Genomic DNA, 15,605 nt, shown 5'->3' with positions numbered 1-15,605 from the left:
GTACTAGATCATCGGAGCTGCCACGCGTCGCCACCTTCTCTGGCCATCTATTTTCATCCTTTTCACATTTTGTCAGATCTACGTTTATTGAAGTTTGTTATTAAGGCACTTGAAGAAACTGTTTTTATGGCACAACCTCCTGGTTTTGAAGTTGTAGATAAATCACCAGTCTGCAAACTCAAAAAAGCTATCTATGGCTTAAAACAGGTCCCAAGACAATGGTTTGATGGGCTAAAGTCTACTTTGCTGCGGTTTGGTTTTGTTGGGAGCAAAAGTGATTCACCCCTATTCATCTTTCACCAACAGATGCATGTTGTTTACCTTTTAGTCTATGTAGATGATATAATTCTAACAGGTAGCTCAACTTCTCTGATTCAACAGCTTACATACAAACTAAATATTGCCTTTTCACTCAAGCAGCTTGGTCATTTAGATTATTTCTTGGGTTTGGAAATCAAGTATTTGCCCAACAATTCTATCTTGATGACTCAGAGCAAATACACTTGAGATTTACTTCACAAAACTAACATGGTTGAAGCTCACTCTATTTCTTCTCCAATGGTCTCCAACTACAAGTTGTCTAGACATGGTGCTGATGCTTTTCATGATCCAACACTATGCAGATCTGTCGTTGGTGCATTACAGTATGCTACCCTTACTAGACCTGAAATCAGTTTTGCTGTCAACAAAGTTTGTCAATTTATGGCTGCCCCTTTGGATTCTCACTGGACAATGGTGAAAAGAATATTAAGGTATTTGAAGGGCACCTTGTTTAATGGTCTGCTTCTTCAACCCACTTCTGTTACAAAGCCCTTTGCTATTCGAGCATTCTGTGATGCTGACTGGGCATTAGATGTGGATGACAGGTGCTCTACCTCAGGGACTGCTATTTTTCTTGGTCCAAATTTAATATTTTGGTGGTCTTGCAAGCAAAAGGTTACTGCAGGTCTAGTACAGAAGCTGAGTATCGCAACATAGCTCAGACTTCCACTGAATTGACTTGGATTCATTCCTTGTTGACAGAATTACAAGTTCCATTTACCACTCCTGTTATCTTTTGTGATAATCAGAGTGCTTTCTCTATCGCACACAATCCAGTTTTTCACAGCCACACAAAACACCTGCAAATTGATGACTTTTTTGTAAGGGAGAAGATTCTAGCCAAGCAGCTTTCTATTGTCCATATTCAAGCTTAGGATCAGTGGGCTGATGTACTCACTAAGCCTCTTTCTGCATCAAGGTTTGAAGTTCTCCGAGGCAAACTCAATGTGAAGAGTGTTTCTTCTGAAAACTCTTCCCCTTAAGTTTGAGGGGTTATTGAAGTATGTTATTGTACAACCGTGAAAACATTTTGTAATCTAATTGTAAGGGCTGTTAGCTTTTGCTAATAGCACCCATCTAGTGATAAACAGCTGTAGTATGATGGTAAGGGCAGTTAGCTTTGATAGTGTTAGTTAGAATCTATTAGTGTTAGTTACAATCTGTTTTCTGTAAGGTTAACAGAACATAGGTCTATATATACCTCTGTATGTAACTAACTGCAACTAACTTTCCAAATCAATAAAAATCATTTTCACTTTTCTTCAGTTTTCTCTCTCTCTTTCAGTTTGTTCAACAACGTTTATCTGGGGAGTTAGTAACATCCACTGCCACCATTGTGTTCGTCTCTCTCCGGCAAGTCTGACTCTCTAGTCAGATTCAACCGCCGCTGCTGGAGTCGCCACGTCAGTTGCTGGAGCCACTGACGGAGATGTCACTATTTGACTGTTTTTGGATGTTTTCACCTGCAGATCCCATTTCTGCTGTTACTTTTACCTTATTCCTCCTGGGTATCATCATTTGGGCCTCATGTTCACATTTTCCTTCGTTTGGTGTGCGGTTTGAGTTTGGGTCTTCTTTTTCTGTTGGAGTTGTCCAGCACCACAAACCATCGTCCTGCACCACTGTTCTCTATTTTAAAAAAAAAGGTTCATCCAAGTCAGGTCTTCCAAGTCTGTTTTAGGTGTGAAGTTCACTTCTTTTTGTTTTTTTTTTTCATTATTTGGTTTGTCGGTCTGAACTTAACACCTCCTTCCTTTGGGTTTTGTGTTCTGGTTCTGTAAAAGGTCCTGTCTTTCTTGGTTGTCTTCTAAGTTGGTCATCTCTGTTATCAATCACTCCTGTCCAACTGTTATTCTTGTGTATATATTCTCTGTTTACTATTGCTGTCCCCTCCATTCATCAAGAGGTTTTAGGTGTTTATTTTTTGAAAAAAAAAGTCATTTGCTTCTGTCCATGGTGGTTAAGCATTGATGTCATGGATGGTTAAGCATTGGTGTGTTGTCTCTGCCTTTATGGTGGTTAAGCATTGATGTCAAATTTCTGCCATGGATGGTTAAGCATTGGTGTGTTGCCTCTGCCTTTATGGTGGTTAAGCATTGATGTCAGATTTCTGCCATGGATGGTTAAGCATTGGTGTGTTGCCTCTGCTGTATATATATTCTCTGTTTACTATTGCTGTCCCCTCCATTCATCAAGAGGTTTTAGGTGTTTATTTTTTTTTATAAAAAAAACAGTCATTTGCTTCTGTCCATGGTGGTTAAGTATTGATGTCAAATTTCTGCCTTTGGTTAAGCATTGGTGTGTTGCCTCTGCCTTTATGGTGGTTAAGCATTCAAATATTGTTTTGCTTCTGTCTTAGTGGTTAAGCACCATGTTTAGCTTCTACTCTCGATGGTTAAGCTATGTTGCTTCTACCTATATGGTGGTTAAGCACTGTTATTGGTTTGCTGCTGTCTTGAGTGGTTAAGCATCGTGTGTAGCTTCTACTCTTGATAGTTAAGCTTGGTTTGCTTTTGCCTTTTAGGTGGTTAAGCAATGTGTCAAGCTTCTACCATGGATGGTTAAACATTAGTTAGTGGTTTGCTTCTGCCCTTTAGGTGGTCAAGTGTGTTTGCTTTTGTTGAGTGGTTAAGCCTTGTGTTATGGCTTCTGCTTAATGGTTAAGCATATTCCAATTGTCTTTGAATGTTTTCAGTCATTGTCTATCTTTTGCTGATGTATTTCCGGCATGTTTCATTGTATTGCGCTTTCATTTTGTACTTGTATTGTTCATCCCAGGCTGGAAGTGTTGAGTCCACCTTCTAGCTTGTGGAGGGGCTGTTAGAGATAAGTCCCAGATGCATTGGTTGTCCTAGTCATTGACTCAGTTGCTGTTCTTGGGGTTCGATCTGGTCAAGAACCATCTTTTGGGTCAAGATATTGTATTGTAAATGCTAAAAGCTTAGTAAGCTTTAGGGGGAGAGTCTGTTGGTTGTTTCTCCCAATCAACCACTAGTCAAAGTTGGTTGTCTCCCAATCAGCCACCAATCTGAGCAAAATTACTTGAGGTGATCTTGTATCTATTGGCTGCATTGCTGTCATGTTGGAAGGTTGATTGGTTAAAGCTTGATCAGTTTTTGTTGTTGGAGTAGATGTGAGTTCATTGCTGCCATGGGTTTCAGTTTGTTCCTCCGCAGCATCTGAGTTAGAAGAAGAATCTTCAGTTCTTTGGCATTGTATTTTGTGCACTGGAGTTCTCTACCTTGGAGTTGTTTTGGGTTTAGAGAATGGGAATTATTTTGGAGTTGTTTTCATCCTCTGATGCTTCAGTTTATATGTTCCAAGCTAGGAGCATTTAATTTATATGCTTCAGCTTTAGGGGGAGCGTTAGAATAGTTGTTTTATTATATATTGTTCAGCTTTTATAAAGCTGTTTTTCTGGTTGTATTTACCTACTCTAATTTGTGTGTGTGTTTATTAAGTACCAGCTTAGGTGTCGAAGGTGCATCCAGTTGATATCGCCTTATTTGTCAATTGGAACATGAAAGGAAAGTGCTTGAACATTGAAGTATACTTAATTTTTGTGCATATTATTTGCTGTCTAGGTTCCAAAGGACAAGGAGGAGCTTGCAGCCCTCCAAGCAAGGCTAAGAAAGCGGTTTCCTGTGGATGCATACAATAAAGCAAGAAAGGAATTGGACCCCAATAGGATCCTTTCGAACAACATGTTGGAAAAGCTCTTCCCACAATCAGACACCATATAATTTTGTGTTGGTTGTGTCTATATTGTCCATATTTTTTATGTTTACTATATATTCAACCCTAAGTGCTGATAAAAAAAATATATTCAACCCTAAGTTGTTGACTTTGGAACATTGGGTTGGAAAATATCTGGTGCACAATCTGGATTATTATGCATAAATGCATATTTTCAGTTTATTTCTTGCATGACAGATGCATTGAACTCAGAAGATTAAAGAATTGCAACGTATGTACAGGGGTGTGCAAAAATCAGTACTGAACTGGTTCCAAATTGGTTTAAACGGTTCAGTTTGTAAACCAAATTTGAGAGTTGGTTTGACGAATCGGTTTAAACATTTCATTTAAGTTATCTAGTATTTTTTTAAAATTATTTAGTAGCATATTAAAATTATATATAATTACATTAAAATTTAAGAAAATAATTAATTATAATTTTAATCGAGTAAATATTGTCTAAAAAATTTAAGCTTAACTTTTATTATGATTTGTTCTTTTTCAAGTAATACCATAGTGATATAATACTTTTATAAGATGTATAAATTAAAAAAAATAAAAAAATAACAAATTTGAATATGTAATTAAACATATTTGTATACTAATAAAAAAATACTACATTAATTTAAAAAACAAAAAAAGTTATGAACTTTTAAATATGTTTTATAGACTGCAAATACTACATTAATAACTGCAAATATATTTCATTATCTATGCATTTTATTATTAAATAATTGATGGAAATTTTCTGGTTAAGGTTATAAATAGTTTACCCACTTTCTTTATTGCTAGATATTAAATCATATTTATGTAACAAAAAAAATTCTCTCTAATATGATCCACGCTTTTCCTTTCTAAATTTATTTTTTACTATAATTTTGTTTTTATTAATTTACATGTTTTGGTATTTTTATTCAACTACCGAATTTGTATTTTTTATGATGTTTAGTATATATTAACTCCAAAATCCAGTTGCAAATTTATAAAATAATTTCAAAATAAAATAAATATTTTATTAAATCAAGGTATTGCAAAAGTAGTTATTTACATAAATAATACAAATAAAATAATTATTTACGCAAATAATGCAAGAAAAATATTATTTAGGTGGCTGATACAAATTATTGTTCACTTAAGAAATCAGATTCTCAAGAATTGATTTCTAAACTAAGGTTTTATTGTTTTTATAACACGGCAAAAATTGATTTCATAACATGTGTTTTATGTTATTTCTTTTAATTTCTTTTGTTTTTTTTTATTTTTTCCTTTTTAATCATCTATATTTATGCTTAAATTGTTTAAACTTAAAATAATTTGTAGTTTGAGAAGACTTTGTATTATTTTTGTTATTTCTTTTAATTTGATTTGTAATTTAAAATGAAATAAAGTTGATTTAAAAGAAAGTGTTGTTAAAAAATAATTTTAAGATGATACTTCTACTATATTATTTCATTTTTTATCCCTGTGTATTTTCACCTTTATCGTGTTTTGAGTAATGATAATTTTGATTTTTATAGATTATAATTTTTTTTACATAGATTTTTTCTCAATGATTTATGAGTTTATTGTCCAATATAAAGAAAAATTAGACTTATATAAAAACTTTAAATAGACCAAATTAAAATTTTAAATAGATTAAATGAAACCTAAAAATAAAATCTATAACATATAATAGAACTTTTTAAAGTAATTTATTACATATTCATAATTTTATTGTACGTCTATCTCTTTTAAATCACTCGTTTATTTTTATTTTCATCTTTAAAATTAAATTTTAATATTTTATAGTTAAAAATAAATTTATATCACAATTTTAATTATTCACTATAAAATCAAAATATAATTTATTATTTAAATATATGTTTGTTTATTATGAATTATTAAAAATATTTATTTATTATTGTTTTAAATATTGTCTATTTCTATTTCTTAGTTTAAATATAGTGTTTTTGTTCCTTTGTATTTTCATTTTATTTGATTATTAAAATACATATTTGAAATTAAAAAAACATGTGTGATAAACAAGTTGATCACTTTACCATTTGGTAGACTAATCTTGTTTGGCATCAAGTGACATTCTGTTGTCAAGTTGAACTATCTTTGGTGAACCACTTACAAATGTTGAACCTTGTTTAGTTGTTATGATGGCGCTATTGTAGTACACAATCGCATTGACTGATGATAAAGTCATGGTTTAGGGTTTATGGTAATAGTAAGGTTTTTGATTGAGGTGATGGATCAGATTGTCTCAGTGTAGACCATATTTATAATGTTAAATGGCATGTCACATACACTGCAAAAAGAATTGCGAAGATACCACTAGCAAAATGAACGACCTAGATATCATCGATTGGAGCAACACACGTTGAACAGTTAAGATCCCACCGACAAAATCAACGACCAAGATCCCATCGAATGAATCAATTTACTGTTAGTTTTTTTCTATAAATACAATGCATGTATTGCCATCATATACACTAACTCACAGCCTCACTATGTCTCGTTCTCATATATCCCTCTTTAACTTCTTCTTGACATTAGTACCAAAGCCTAAACCATGAAATCTACTACTGTTTCTCTTTTTTGGAAACAATACCTACATAGATTTGGAGAAGTATGTAATACATTTTGTTTAATCGAATGTTAATTATGTTATGGTTCACAAATAGTGATGTTGTTATTATTTTTATTTTTTGTAGGTAACAGACGATGTAATCCAATCATAAGCTCATGTTATGCCTTCTTCAGATTTTAGAATCGAATCTTTGTTGGTTCAAGCTGGGTTCCACATGTTGCAAAGCTTAGAAAAGTTAAAATTGATTCCACTTTAGTCACTACTTTGGTTGAAAGGTAGAGACTTGAGTCACACACATTTCATCTCTTGTTGGTGAATGCATAATCACCTTAGAAGATGTTGCTCTTCAGTTGGGTTTACACGTTGATGGAAGACCAATTATTGGCCCAACATATTATGATTTGGAACTAATGTGTGCAAAATATATATAGGTGTTGTTCCCCCAAAGAATGTACTAGTGGGATCAACACTTAAACTAAAATGATTAAAAGAAAACATGTTGATTCTCCCAGCAGAACCTGCACCATAAAAATTAGTAGTCCATTGTAGAGCATACATTTTAGGGCTGATTGGTGGGGTGTTGATGCCAGACAAGTCAAAGAATAGAGTTCACCTGATGTATCTATCCCTATTAAAAAATCTTGATCGAGTTGGCCGGTACAGTTAGGGTTCAACATGTTTAGTACATTTGCAAAAAGAAATGTGTGGAGCAATTTTTGCCCTATCCAAAAATGGGAGGATGTATAATGCTGTTAAAATCTTAGGCAGGTATTGCATGTCATTCACTCAACCAAGGATTGAGCGGTTATATCCACTTGCAACTAGGTAAACAAAAATTTCTCACTCAAAGTCCATTTATATTCACTTGCACATGAGGATGCTTCTGCTGACATATCAGAGCCCTCTCCATTAGAGCCTTTTATTATTGGGGCTGGTCCAGCTACTCCACAGGAGGACACTGCAGCAGTTACCCCATAGGTGACTCCATAGCCTCTACCAGAGCATATCATTTCAGAGCTGGACCTGACATCCTCTCAGCCAGAGCCATCTGCACCAGTGCTGGACTTGCCTATTTCTCAGGATCCACTATCTGCACCAGCACTGGACCTGAATGACGCTGCACAGGATGATTGACAAGATCAGGATCTTCATTTTCTTGCACTTTGAACAGTTTATATTATTCTGTCTTCAGTACATTTTATGTTTATGTTTCAGTTTTTAAATTTCAGTTCAGTTTTTAAATTTCAGTTCATAGTTATATTTTGTTTGGTAGCTTGTATAAAAGCTTGATTGAACAGTGCACTTATATTATTCAATGGTTGATGTTTGATTTTGGAAATCAGTGTTTGTTGATTGATTTGAATGGATCGATTGTATGATGTGAGTGAATTGAAATGCGTAAATCATATGCTTTGAATGAGCATGCAATCATTAGAAGAGAAAAAACATGGAATTAGGATCATGACTGAAAATGTTAGTTGGTTTGTCAGGTTGATTATGAAGGAACACGTTAGCCACAACCTGGTGAGAGTGTGATCTTTAATTGTGAGAGAACGACTAGCAGTAAGTAATGGTTTTTGCATGAATCTCTGAATATGGAATGAATGCATGAGTTTGAAGAAGATGAAGGCCATGTTTTAATTAAAAGTAGCCACTTAGCCAAAAAGCTTACCTTGTGTATGAATGATTTATCCCTTGCACCCAGTTTGAGCTAAAAGTATGATTGTTTGATTGAGCCTTGAGCCTGTACAGTTTATCTCCTTCTACCTTGTCTTAGGTTGTAGGAGAGCATCATTCATGAAAGGAAAAATTTGGTTCAAAGAAATTTGCCCCAAATTTGGGGGAGTTTATTGGGTGAAAGCTTCCAACGGTAAGAAATAATAGCACACACAGGAGTTAATAAGCACAACTATGTGTTAAAAAAAATGTAAGTAGTATATAAAAATAAAAATGTATGCTGTTATTCAAGAAAAAGAAAAGCTAAGTGCGGAAAGGCAAGTAATAGAGCTGGAATAAAAAGAAAAAGGTTGATCTATGGATGAATGCTCTCCTAGAACTTAAGTTTTGCATCCTAGAAAAACCATGATTTGTTTGCAGCCTAGCCTCATTACAAGCCTAGTAAAAGTCCTTCGGATTCAAGTTTGTGTGTTCTTGACTGTATGGTATGAGATGAAGTGAAAAGATTGAGACTTATGTTGGTTGTTGACTAATGGATAGCCTAAACACTTGTGCTTGAGTGAAACAGTGACCGTGAGGCTTTGGTTGATGATCCTTCCTTGATATCTGTCATTCCTACTAACTTATCTCAGTTGTGTTTCTTAATAATCATGTTCATGTCTTCGAAAAACTGCATGTCTTGTGAGAAGTTGTTGATGGAAGCATTGATTGCCATTCATGTCATGTGATTGAATTTTTTGGAATAAACACATTTGTGAAGAACCATTGTGATTTTTTGTCACTTGAGGACAAGTGAACTGTTCTTTCTTTGCTTGAGGACAAGCAAAACTGTAAATTTAGGGGAGTTTGTTAGTCGTCTTTTACGACTAACTTTTGTGTAGAAAAGTTTTCCAAAATGTATATAAATCTTCCAATTTATGGTTCTTTTTGGTAGGTTTGTAAATAAAATTTCTTTGTTTTGATCTCTGCTCAGTAGAAGCCTCTTTACATGGAATTAATGTTAAATTTTCTTTAATTTCAGGCAAAAAAGAGCTATTTTAAAGAAGGGCCAAAGGAGTCATCGCACTAAGCGAGCTCAATGCGCTTAGCGCGCATCAACGGTTAAGCCCAGCACCAGCGCGTTTAGCGAGTAAAGGGAAATCTGGAAAGACATCTACTTCGCAAGCACGCACTTAGCGCGTTATCAGCTCGCTAAGTAAGTCGTCTGTCGCTTTCTAGGCTTAGTGCGAGATTGGCGCTAAGCTCAAATTCACTTACTCGCGCTAAGCGCGACGTTGAGATCAGGAAGCCCTTTTTAAGCCTGATTTGTACAGGAATGGGAGCGAGAGCCAAGAGAGGAGAACGGTTCACTACTGAGAGGCCTGAAGAGTGTGAATTTCAAAGAGCATAGAGCAGAGCAAGGGGCCAAGTTTTCATCTTTTAGGGAGATTAGTGAGTTTTTGAGAGATTGTGAGATTCCTAGAGGTAGAGGAGAAATCCCCACTCCTTTGTAAGCAAGCAATTTCTCTTGATTCCGCTTCTTCAGTGTAAAAGGAGCTTCCTTGCCATGAATGGCTAAAACCCTTAGTTGGGGATTCTTACTGAGTAGTTAATGTAAACTCTTTTTCATATCTAATTAAGATTGTTTTATGTGTTCACTGCTTCTATCTATGCTTATTGTATGCATGCTTGTGGCTTGATTGATGTAAGCTCCATTGGAGCTTGTAGGCCTAGAATCTTCTTCATCAATGGATTCCTTTGCTTATTGTAAGATGAATAGCAGCGAAATAGAGAAGGAAGAGAGAGAGGAGACGTCACTTCAAGGAGAAGATGAGTCTAGAAGAAGCTCACCACCATAGGAGGCCATGGATAAGAGCTTGGAGGAAGAATGAGATGAATGAAGGGAGAGGAAGAGAAGAACACGAAATTTTGTGCTCTAAAAGAGCTCTGAAATCTGAAGTTTAATTTTCAAATGATCAAAGTTGAAAAAATGCACACACAAGGCCCTAAGGCTCATGAGAATCTTAGGGCCTTCTCTTGCATCTCTGGCCCAATCTACTTGGAGTCTTCTATCCAATGCCCTTGCGGGGTAGGATTGCATCATTCCCTCCCCCTTGAAAAAGATTTGACCTCAAATCCCGAAGTTCTTGAAACTCCGGGCTTTTTTCCTCAACACCTGTAAAAAGAACAAAAACATATATATTAGTGGTGTTTGGTATGTTGAAGTAAGGTAAGGTCTGAAAACCCATTTCCTGGGCATCTTCCCATGAAGGAACATGTTTCCTCACCAACTCAATGAGTGGTGCTACAAGTATAGAAAAATATGGGACAAACCTTTTGTAAAAGTTTGTTAAGTTATGGAAGCCCCAAATTTTACTTATACTTGGTGGAGTGGGCCACTCAGGAATGACCTTTATTCTCTTAGTGTTTATGGGAACCCCTTGATCACTATTTAAAAAATTAAGAAAAGTAATGCAATAAAACATACCTTTTTCTGTATTTTCATGTTGATTATTCCTACCAAAAAGTATGACAAACCTAAGGTGTCCCATATGAGTACCTAAGTTTGTATTGAAACTAAAAATAAGAACAAACCTACCTAATGAGTCCCTATGTACACAAATAATGAAGATATTGGGTACACGAGTGATTTTACAAAAGAGGGTTGCACCACTCAAAACATTCATCATACCATCTATTTTAGGAATTTGGTGCCTAATAATACCTATTTTGGGCACCAACAAAGCAAGTGAATTTAAGCTCTTGCGAACCAAACCCTCATCCAACAACTCTTTTAGTTGAGGAATAAACTCAAGCCCAAGAGGTGTGACAATGCTAACAAGTGTCTTTTTACAAAGGAGAAAATGTGGAGGTTGTCTAAGAGGGTAAATTTCTTTAATATTTATCTTTATTTCAAAATGCCTTTCCTTCTTAGCTAACCTCTTGGAGGAGACACTTACCTCCTTACACTTCTCCTTAACCATTAAAGGTTGTCCTTCTTCATATGAGTAGATTTCTTCACTAGATTCTTCCCCTTTTGCTTCTTCACTTTCACTAGAGGAAGGTGAAGTAGTAGCCTCATCTTGGCTACTATAAATGTCTTGGCTCCTCATAATCATGGTTTTCTTTGTAGGACATTGAGAAGTAATGTGTCCTCTTCCAAGACATTTAAAACACTTTATAAAGCTAGTATTTTCTTGCATACTAGCCTTAGGGGGTTGTTTTTCTATTGTCTTCCCCTTATCATCTTTGGGCTTAGAAGGTGCTGCCCCTAAGATGCCTAGACCTTGGTCTTTCTTTGGATAAGAATGAGATCCATAAGATTTTAAAGTAGACTTTCTTTTAAGTTTTTGATCTATCCTTATTTCCCAATCTAAGTAAACCTCTACATTGTCCTTCCCATGGAAGTATGGGAGGTTAATGTTAGCCTCTTGAGGCTTTCTTTCATTTTCTCTCCTATGGGAGTGAGGTCTAAGATGTGACTTATGCCTTCCTTCATAATAGTCATGAAGTTCTTCACTTAGGCTCTTGCAAGAGTTATGACTACTATAAGAGGCATGTTTTTCTCTTTTCATTTCTTTCATTATTTTTCTTCCTTCTTCCTCTCTTATTTTCTCTCTTTCATCTTGATTTATTTCTTCCACTCTTTTTTTTCCTTTTTCTTTTCTCTCTTGTTTTTCTTTCCACAACTGAAGGGATCTCAACTCATCTAATATCTTATACAAGGGGTCCTTTGGAGTAGAACCCTCACCATTAACACTAAATGAAGAATGAAAACTCATGTTGGTTCCTAAGTTGTGGTTCTTTCTTGTTGGGGGTTTGAAAACAAAAGGTAAAAGAAACTATGGTTGAAACTAGCCAAAATAAACACTAAAAGAGGTGTGAAAGATAAGGTAAAAACTAATTAGTAAAAGGCAAGCTATCTAGGCAGTTTGACAATGGAAGGTAAAGGAAATAAGCTATGAAATGTAAACTAGGCGAATCCTAAGAGTGTTTGGATGACCACATTTAAGGTTCCCAACAAAACACTCACTATCCTAAGGGGAAATTGCCTAAAATTATTACACACAAATGGAAGTAGGGTGACCTAGCGGAGGCTCCCAACTTACTTCCAATGAAAGGCCTTTTTGTTACAAAATTTGAAAGCAATGAAAGTAAGTAAATTGTCAATTACAAAATAAAAGTCCTCAATTGTGGTGGCTATTCTCTCTTTAGTGATTCACTCAATTTGGAGTGCTTCTTAGTCCAATAGCTCTTAAGGTGATTTTCCCCTTGCTTCTTGACTCAAATTCTTCAAGGGATGACACCAATCCTCCTTTTCAATTCCCTATATGGCAACTCACAAACAAGGAAACAAAGAGACAAGCAATAACCAATGACCCAAAAAATGAAATGAAAGCTAAACCAATAGAGTTTTAACAAGACAAATTTTCAGGGATTTTTCAACAATTAAAGCAATGAAAAGCACATAAAAGCAAGTTGGGACTCAAAGAGAAACTTAGAATGACTCTAGAGTAGAGTAAAAAAAAAACAAATAAAAAAACTCAAGAAACCTCTAGTTTTGGAACTTTTTTTTCACACTAATTTTCAATTGAAATTTCAGAACTAGGATTGGTATAAAATAGGCACCAATTATATAACAAATTTTGAGCCAAAACAACAAGCACACTTCCCTTTCACTTTTTTTTCCTGGACATTGATTTTTCTGCCAACTTTTGTGATTTTTCTTATTTTTTCCTTTAATCCAAATCGCTTGGTTCTTTTTTCATAATTTTGGTCCAGATGTCTAGAAAATTCAGTAAAAATTTCAGCTCAAAACACGTAGTGACCAATTCCCAGTAATTTATACAAGTTCGTATGTTCAAGCTGCCAGCACCAGCGATTTCAACCTAGAAATCATAGGCATCATGTAGGAAATTTAGAAAACAAAAAAAAGAGTTCAACAACAAGACTACTTCTAGGAATTCATTTAGAACATGTTATGAACTAAATAACATGCATGAATTAGACTCAAAATTTAAAAGATAGGCTAAGAATTACAAGAATACATGAACAAATGTATGTAGAATTCAATCAACAAAATAAAGATTCAACACAAACTTAGAACATAATGTGACAATTACTATGACTAAACATGACTCTAAGACAACATGGATTAAGTAATTTACACTTAGATTTTTGTGTTTTTTTTTTCTAATCAATATTTTGGAAGAAAATTTGAATCTAAGGTTCAGCACAAGAATATTATGAATGAAAAATGATAGAACCTAAAATCAACACAAAAACATGATTCAAGAGTAGATCTACAAAATTTGAACCATAGAAATGCAAGAACAAGTGTAGATCTAAGATTTGATTAGTTTATTTTTTTGAATCTACTCTAAACAACACCAAACCACAAGAAAATGGAGGATATACATGGAGAATAAGATGAAGAACAAGGAATTAAAGAGAATTCACCAAACAAAAAGATAGAGGAAGCAAAAGAACATCACCTAGATGAAGATGCTCTGATACCACATGACGTAAGCTCCATGGAGCTTGTAGGCCTAGGATCTTCTTCATCAATGGATTCCTTTGCTTATTGGAAGATGAATGGCAGCGAAATGGAGAAGGAAGAGAGAGAGAGAGAGGAGACGCCACTTCAAGGAGAAGATAAGTCTAGAAGAAGCTCACCACTATAAGAGGCAATGGATATGAGCTTGGAGGAAGAAGAAGATGAATGAAAGGAGAGGAAGAGAAGAGCACAAAATTTTGTGCTCTAAAAGAGCTCTGAAATCTGAAGTTTAATTTTCAAATGATCAAAGTTGAAAAAAATGCACACACAAGGCCTCTATTTATAGCCTAAGTGTCACACAAAATTGGAGGGAAATTTGAATTTCTATTCAAATTTCACTTGAATTTGAAATTGAATTTGTGGAGCCAAATTTTGGAGCCAAAATTTCACTAATTATGATTAGTGAATTTTAGCTATGGTTCATCCCACTAATTCAAGATCAAGTCCAAGATTATCCACTAAGTATGCTTAGGTGGCATGAGGCATGTAAAGCATGAAGAACATGCACAAAGTGTGACTATATGATCTGGCAATGGGGTGTAGCAAGAAAATGCTCACCTCCCCCTCTAAAATTTAATTGGATTGGGCTTCTCCCAATTCAATTAAATTTATTTACCAAGATATATCAAATATTCACTTAATACATATGAAATTACAAAACTACCCCTAATACAAAAACTAATCTAGGTGCCCTAAAATACAAGGGATTAAAAATCCTACATTTATAGAATACCTTACCTACATTATGGAGCCCTAAATACAAGGACAAAAAAATAATGAAACATTAGTTTAATATGTACAAAGATAAGTGGGCTCATATGTAGAAGCAAGCTTCATGATCATGAATCAAGTATGAGTCAAGTAGTTTTGATGATGACAAAAAGCCCAAAAGAACCCAAAAGAATGATGTCAAGATTGAGTCAGCAAGTTCAAGATCAAGATTAAATAAAAGACATCAAGAAGAATAAAGATTCAAGAGAAGATGAATTCAAGATTCAAGAGAAGAAACCAAAAAGCAACAAGTCAAGACTTCACAAGGGAAGTATTGAAAAAGATTTTTCAAAAACCAAACATAGCATAATTTTGTTTTACAAGAAAAGTTTTTCCAAATTTTTCTAAGTTACCAGAGTATTTACTCTCTGGTAATCGATTATCAGTTTCCTGTAATCGATTACCAGTGGTAAAGTTTGATTTCAAAAGCTTTTAACTGAATTTGCAACGTTCCAAATGTTTTTTAAATGGTGTAATCGATTACAATATTTTGGTAATCGATTACCAATGTATCTGAACGTTGAAATTCAAATTCAATTGTGAAGAGTCACATCTTTTCATAAAATGCATTGTGTAATCGATTACATGGTTATGGTAATCGATTACCAGTGACAAGTTTTGAATAAAAAGTCAAGAGATGTAACTCTTCCAATGGTTTTCTCAAGATTTTCTCAAGGTTATAACTCTTCCAATGGTTTTCTTGACCAGACATGAAGAGTCTAAAAAAGCAAGACCTCGACTTGCATTCAAAGAACTTTTACAACTTTTGAACTTCCTTGAACAACTTTTGATAAATCTTGAAACCTTTGCTTCTCATCTTTCTTCTTCTTCCTTTGCCAAAAAGCTTTCTAAGTTTTCTGTTTTCCAAACCTTGTTCTTCTGCAGAAAACAAAAGTGTGCTATATCTTTTCATTCTCTTCTCCCTTTGCCAAAAAGAATTCAACAAGGACTAATTGCTTGAATTCTTTTTGTGTCTCTCTTCTCCCTTTT

General features: G+C 34.6%; 1 protein-coding gene across 1 annotated transcript in view; it reads left to right on the top strand.

Moving 5' to 3' along the window:
* Nucleotides 1–4,248, top strand: part of LOC100793515 (L-galactono-1,4-lactone dehydrogenase, mitochondrial) — a 34,004-nt gene extending 29,756 nt beyond the window's left edge. Inside the window, exon 6 of the mRNA XM_003535854.5 lies at nucleotides 3,906–4,248. Coding sequence (XP_003535902.1) covers nucleotides 3,906–4,064 — 159 coding nt within the window. The 3' untranslated portion in view covers nucleotides 4,065–4,248. The remainder of the gene's footprint in view (nucleotides 1–3,905) is intronic.
* The last annotated feature ends 11,357 nt before the right edge of the window (nucleotides 4,249–15,605 follow it).

This window comes from Glycine max, chromosome 10 (genome assembly GCF_000004515.6).
Source record: "Glycine max cultivar Williams 82 chromosome 10, Glycine_max_v4.0, whole genome shotgun sequence".
NCBI classification, from domain to species: domain Eukaryota; kingdom Viridiplantae; phylum Streptophyta; class Magnoliopsida; order Fabales; family Fabaceae; genus Glycine; species Glycine max.
Note: the sequence above shows the minus strand (reverse complement) of the source record. Positions and strands in the feature narration are given on the sequence as shown.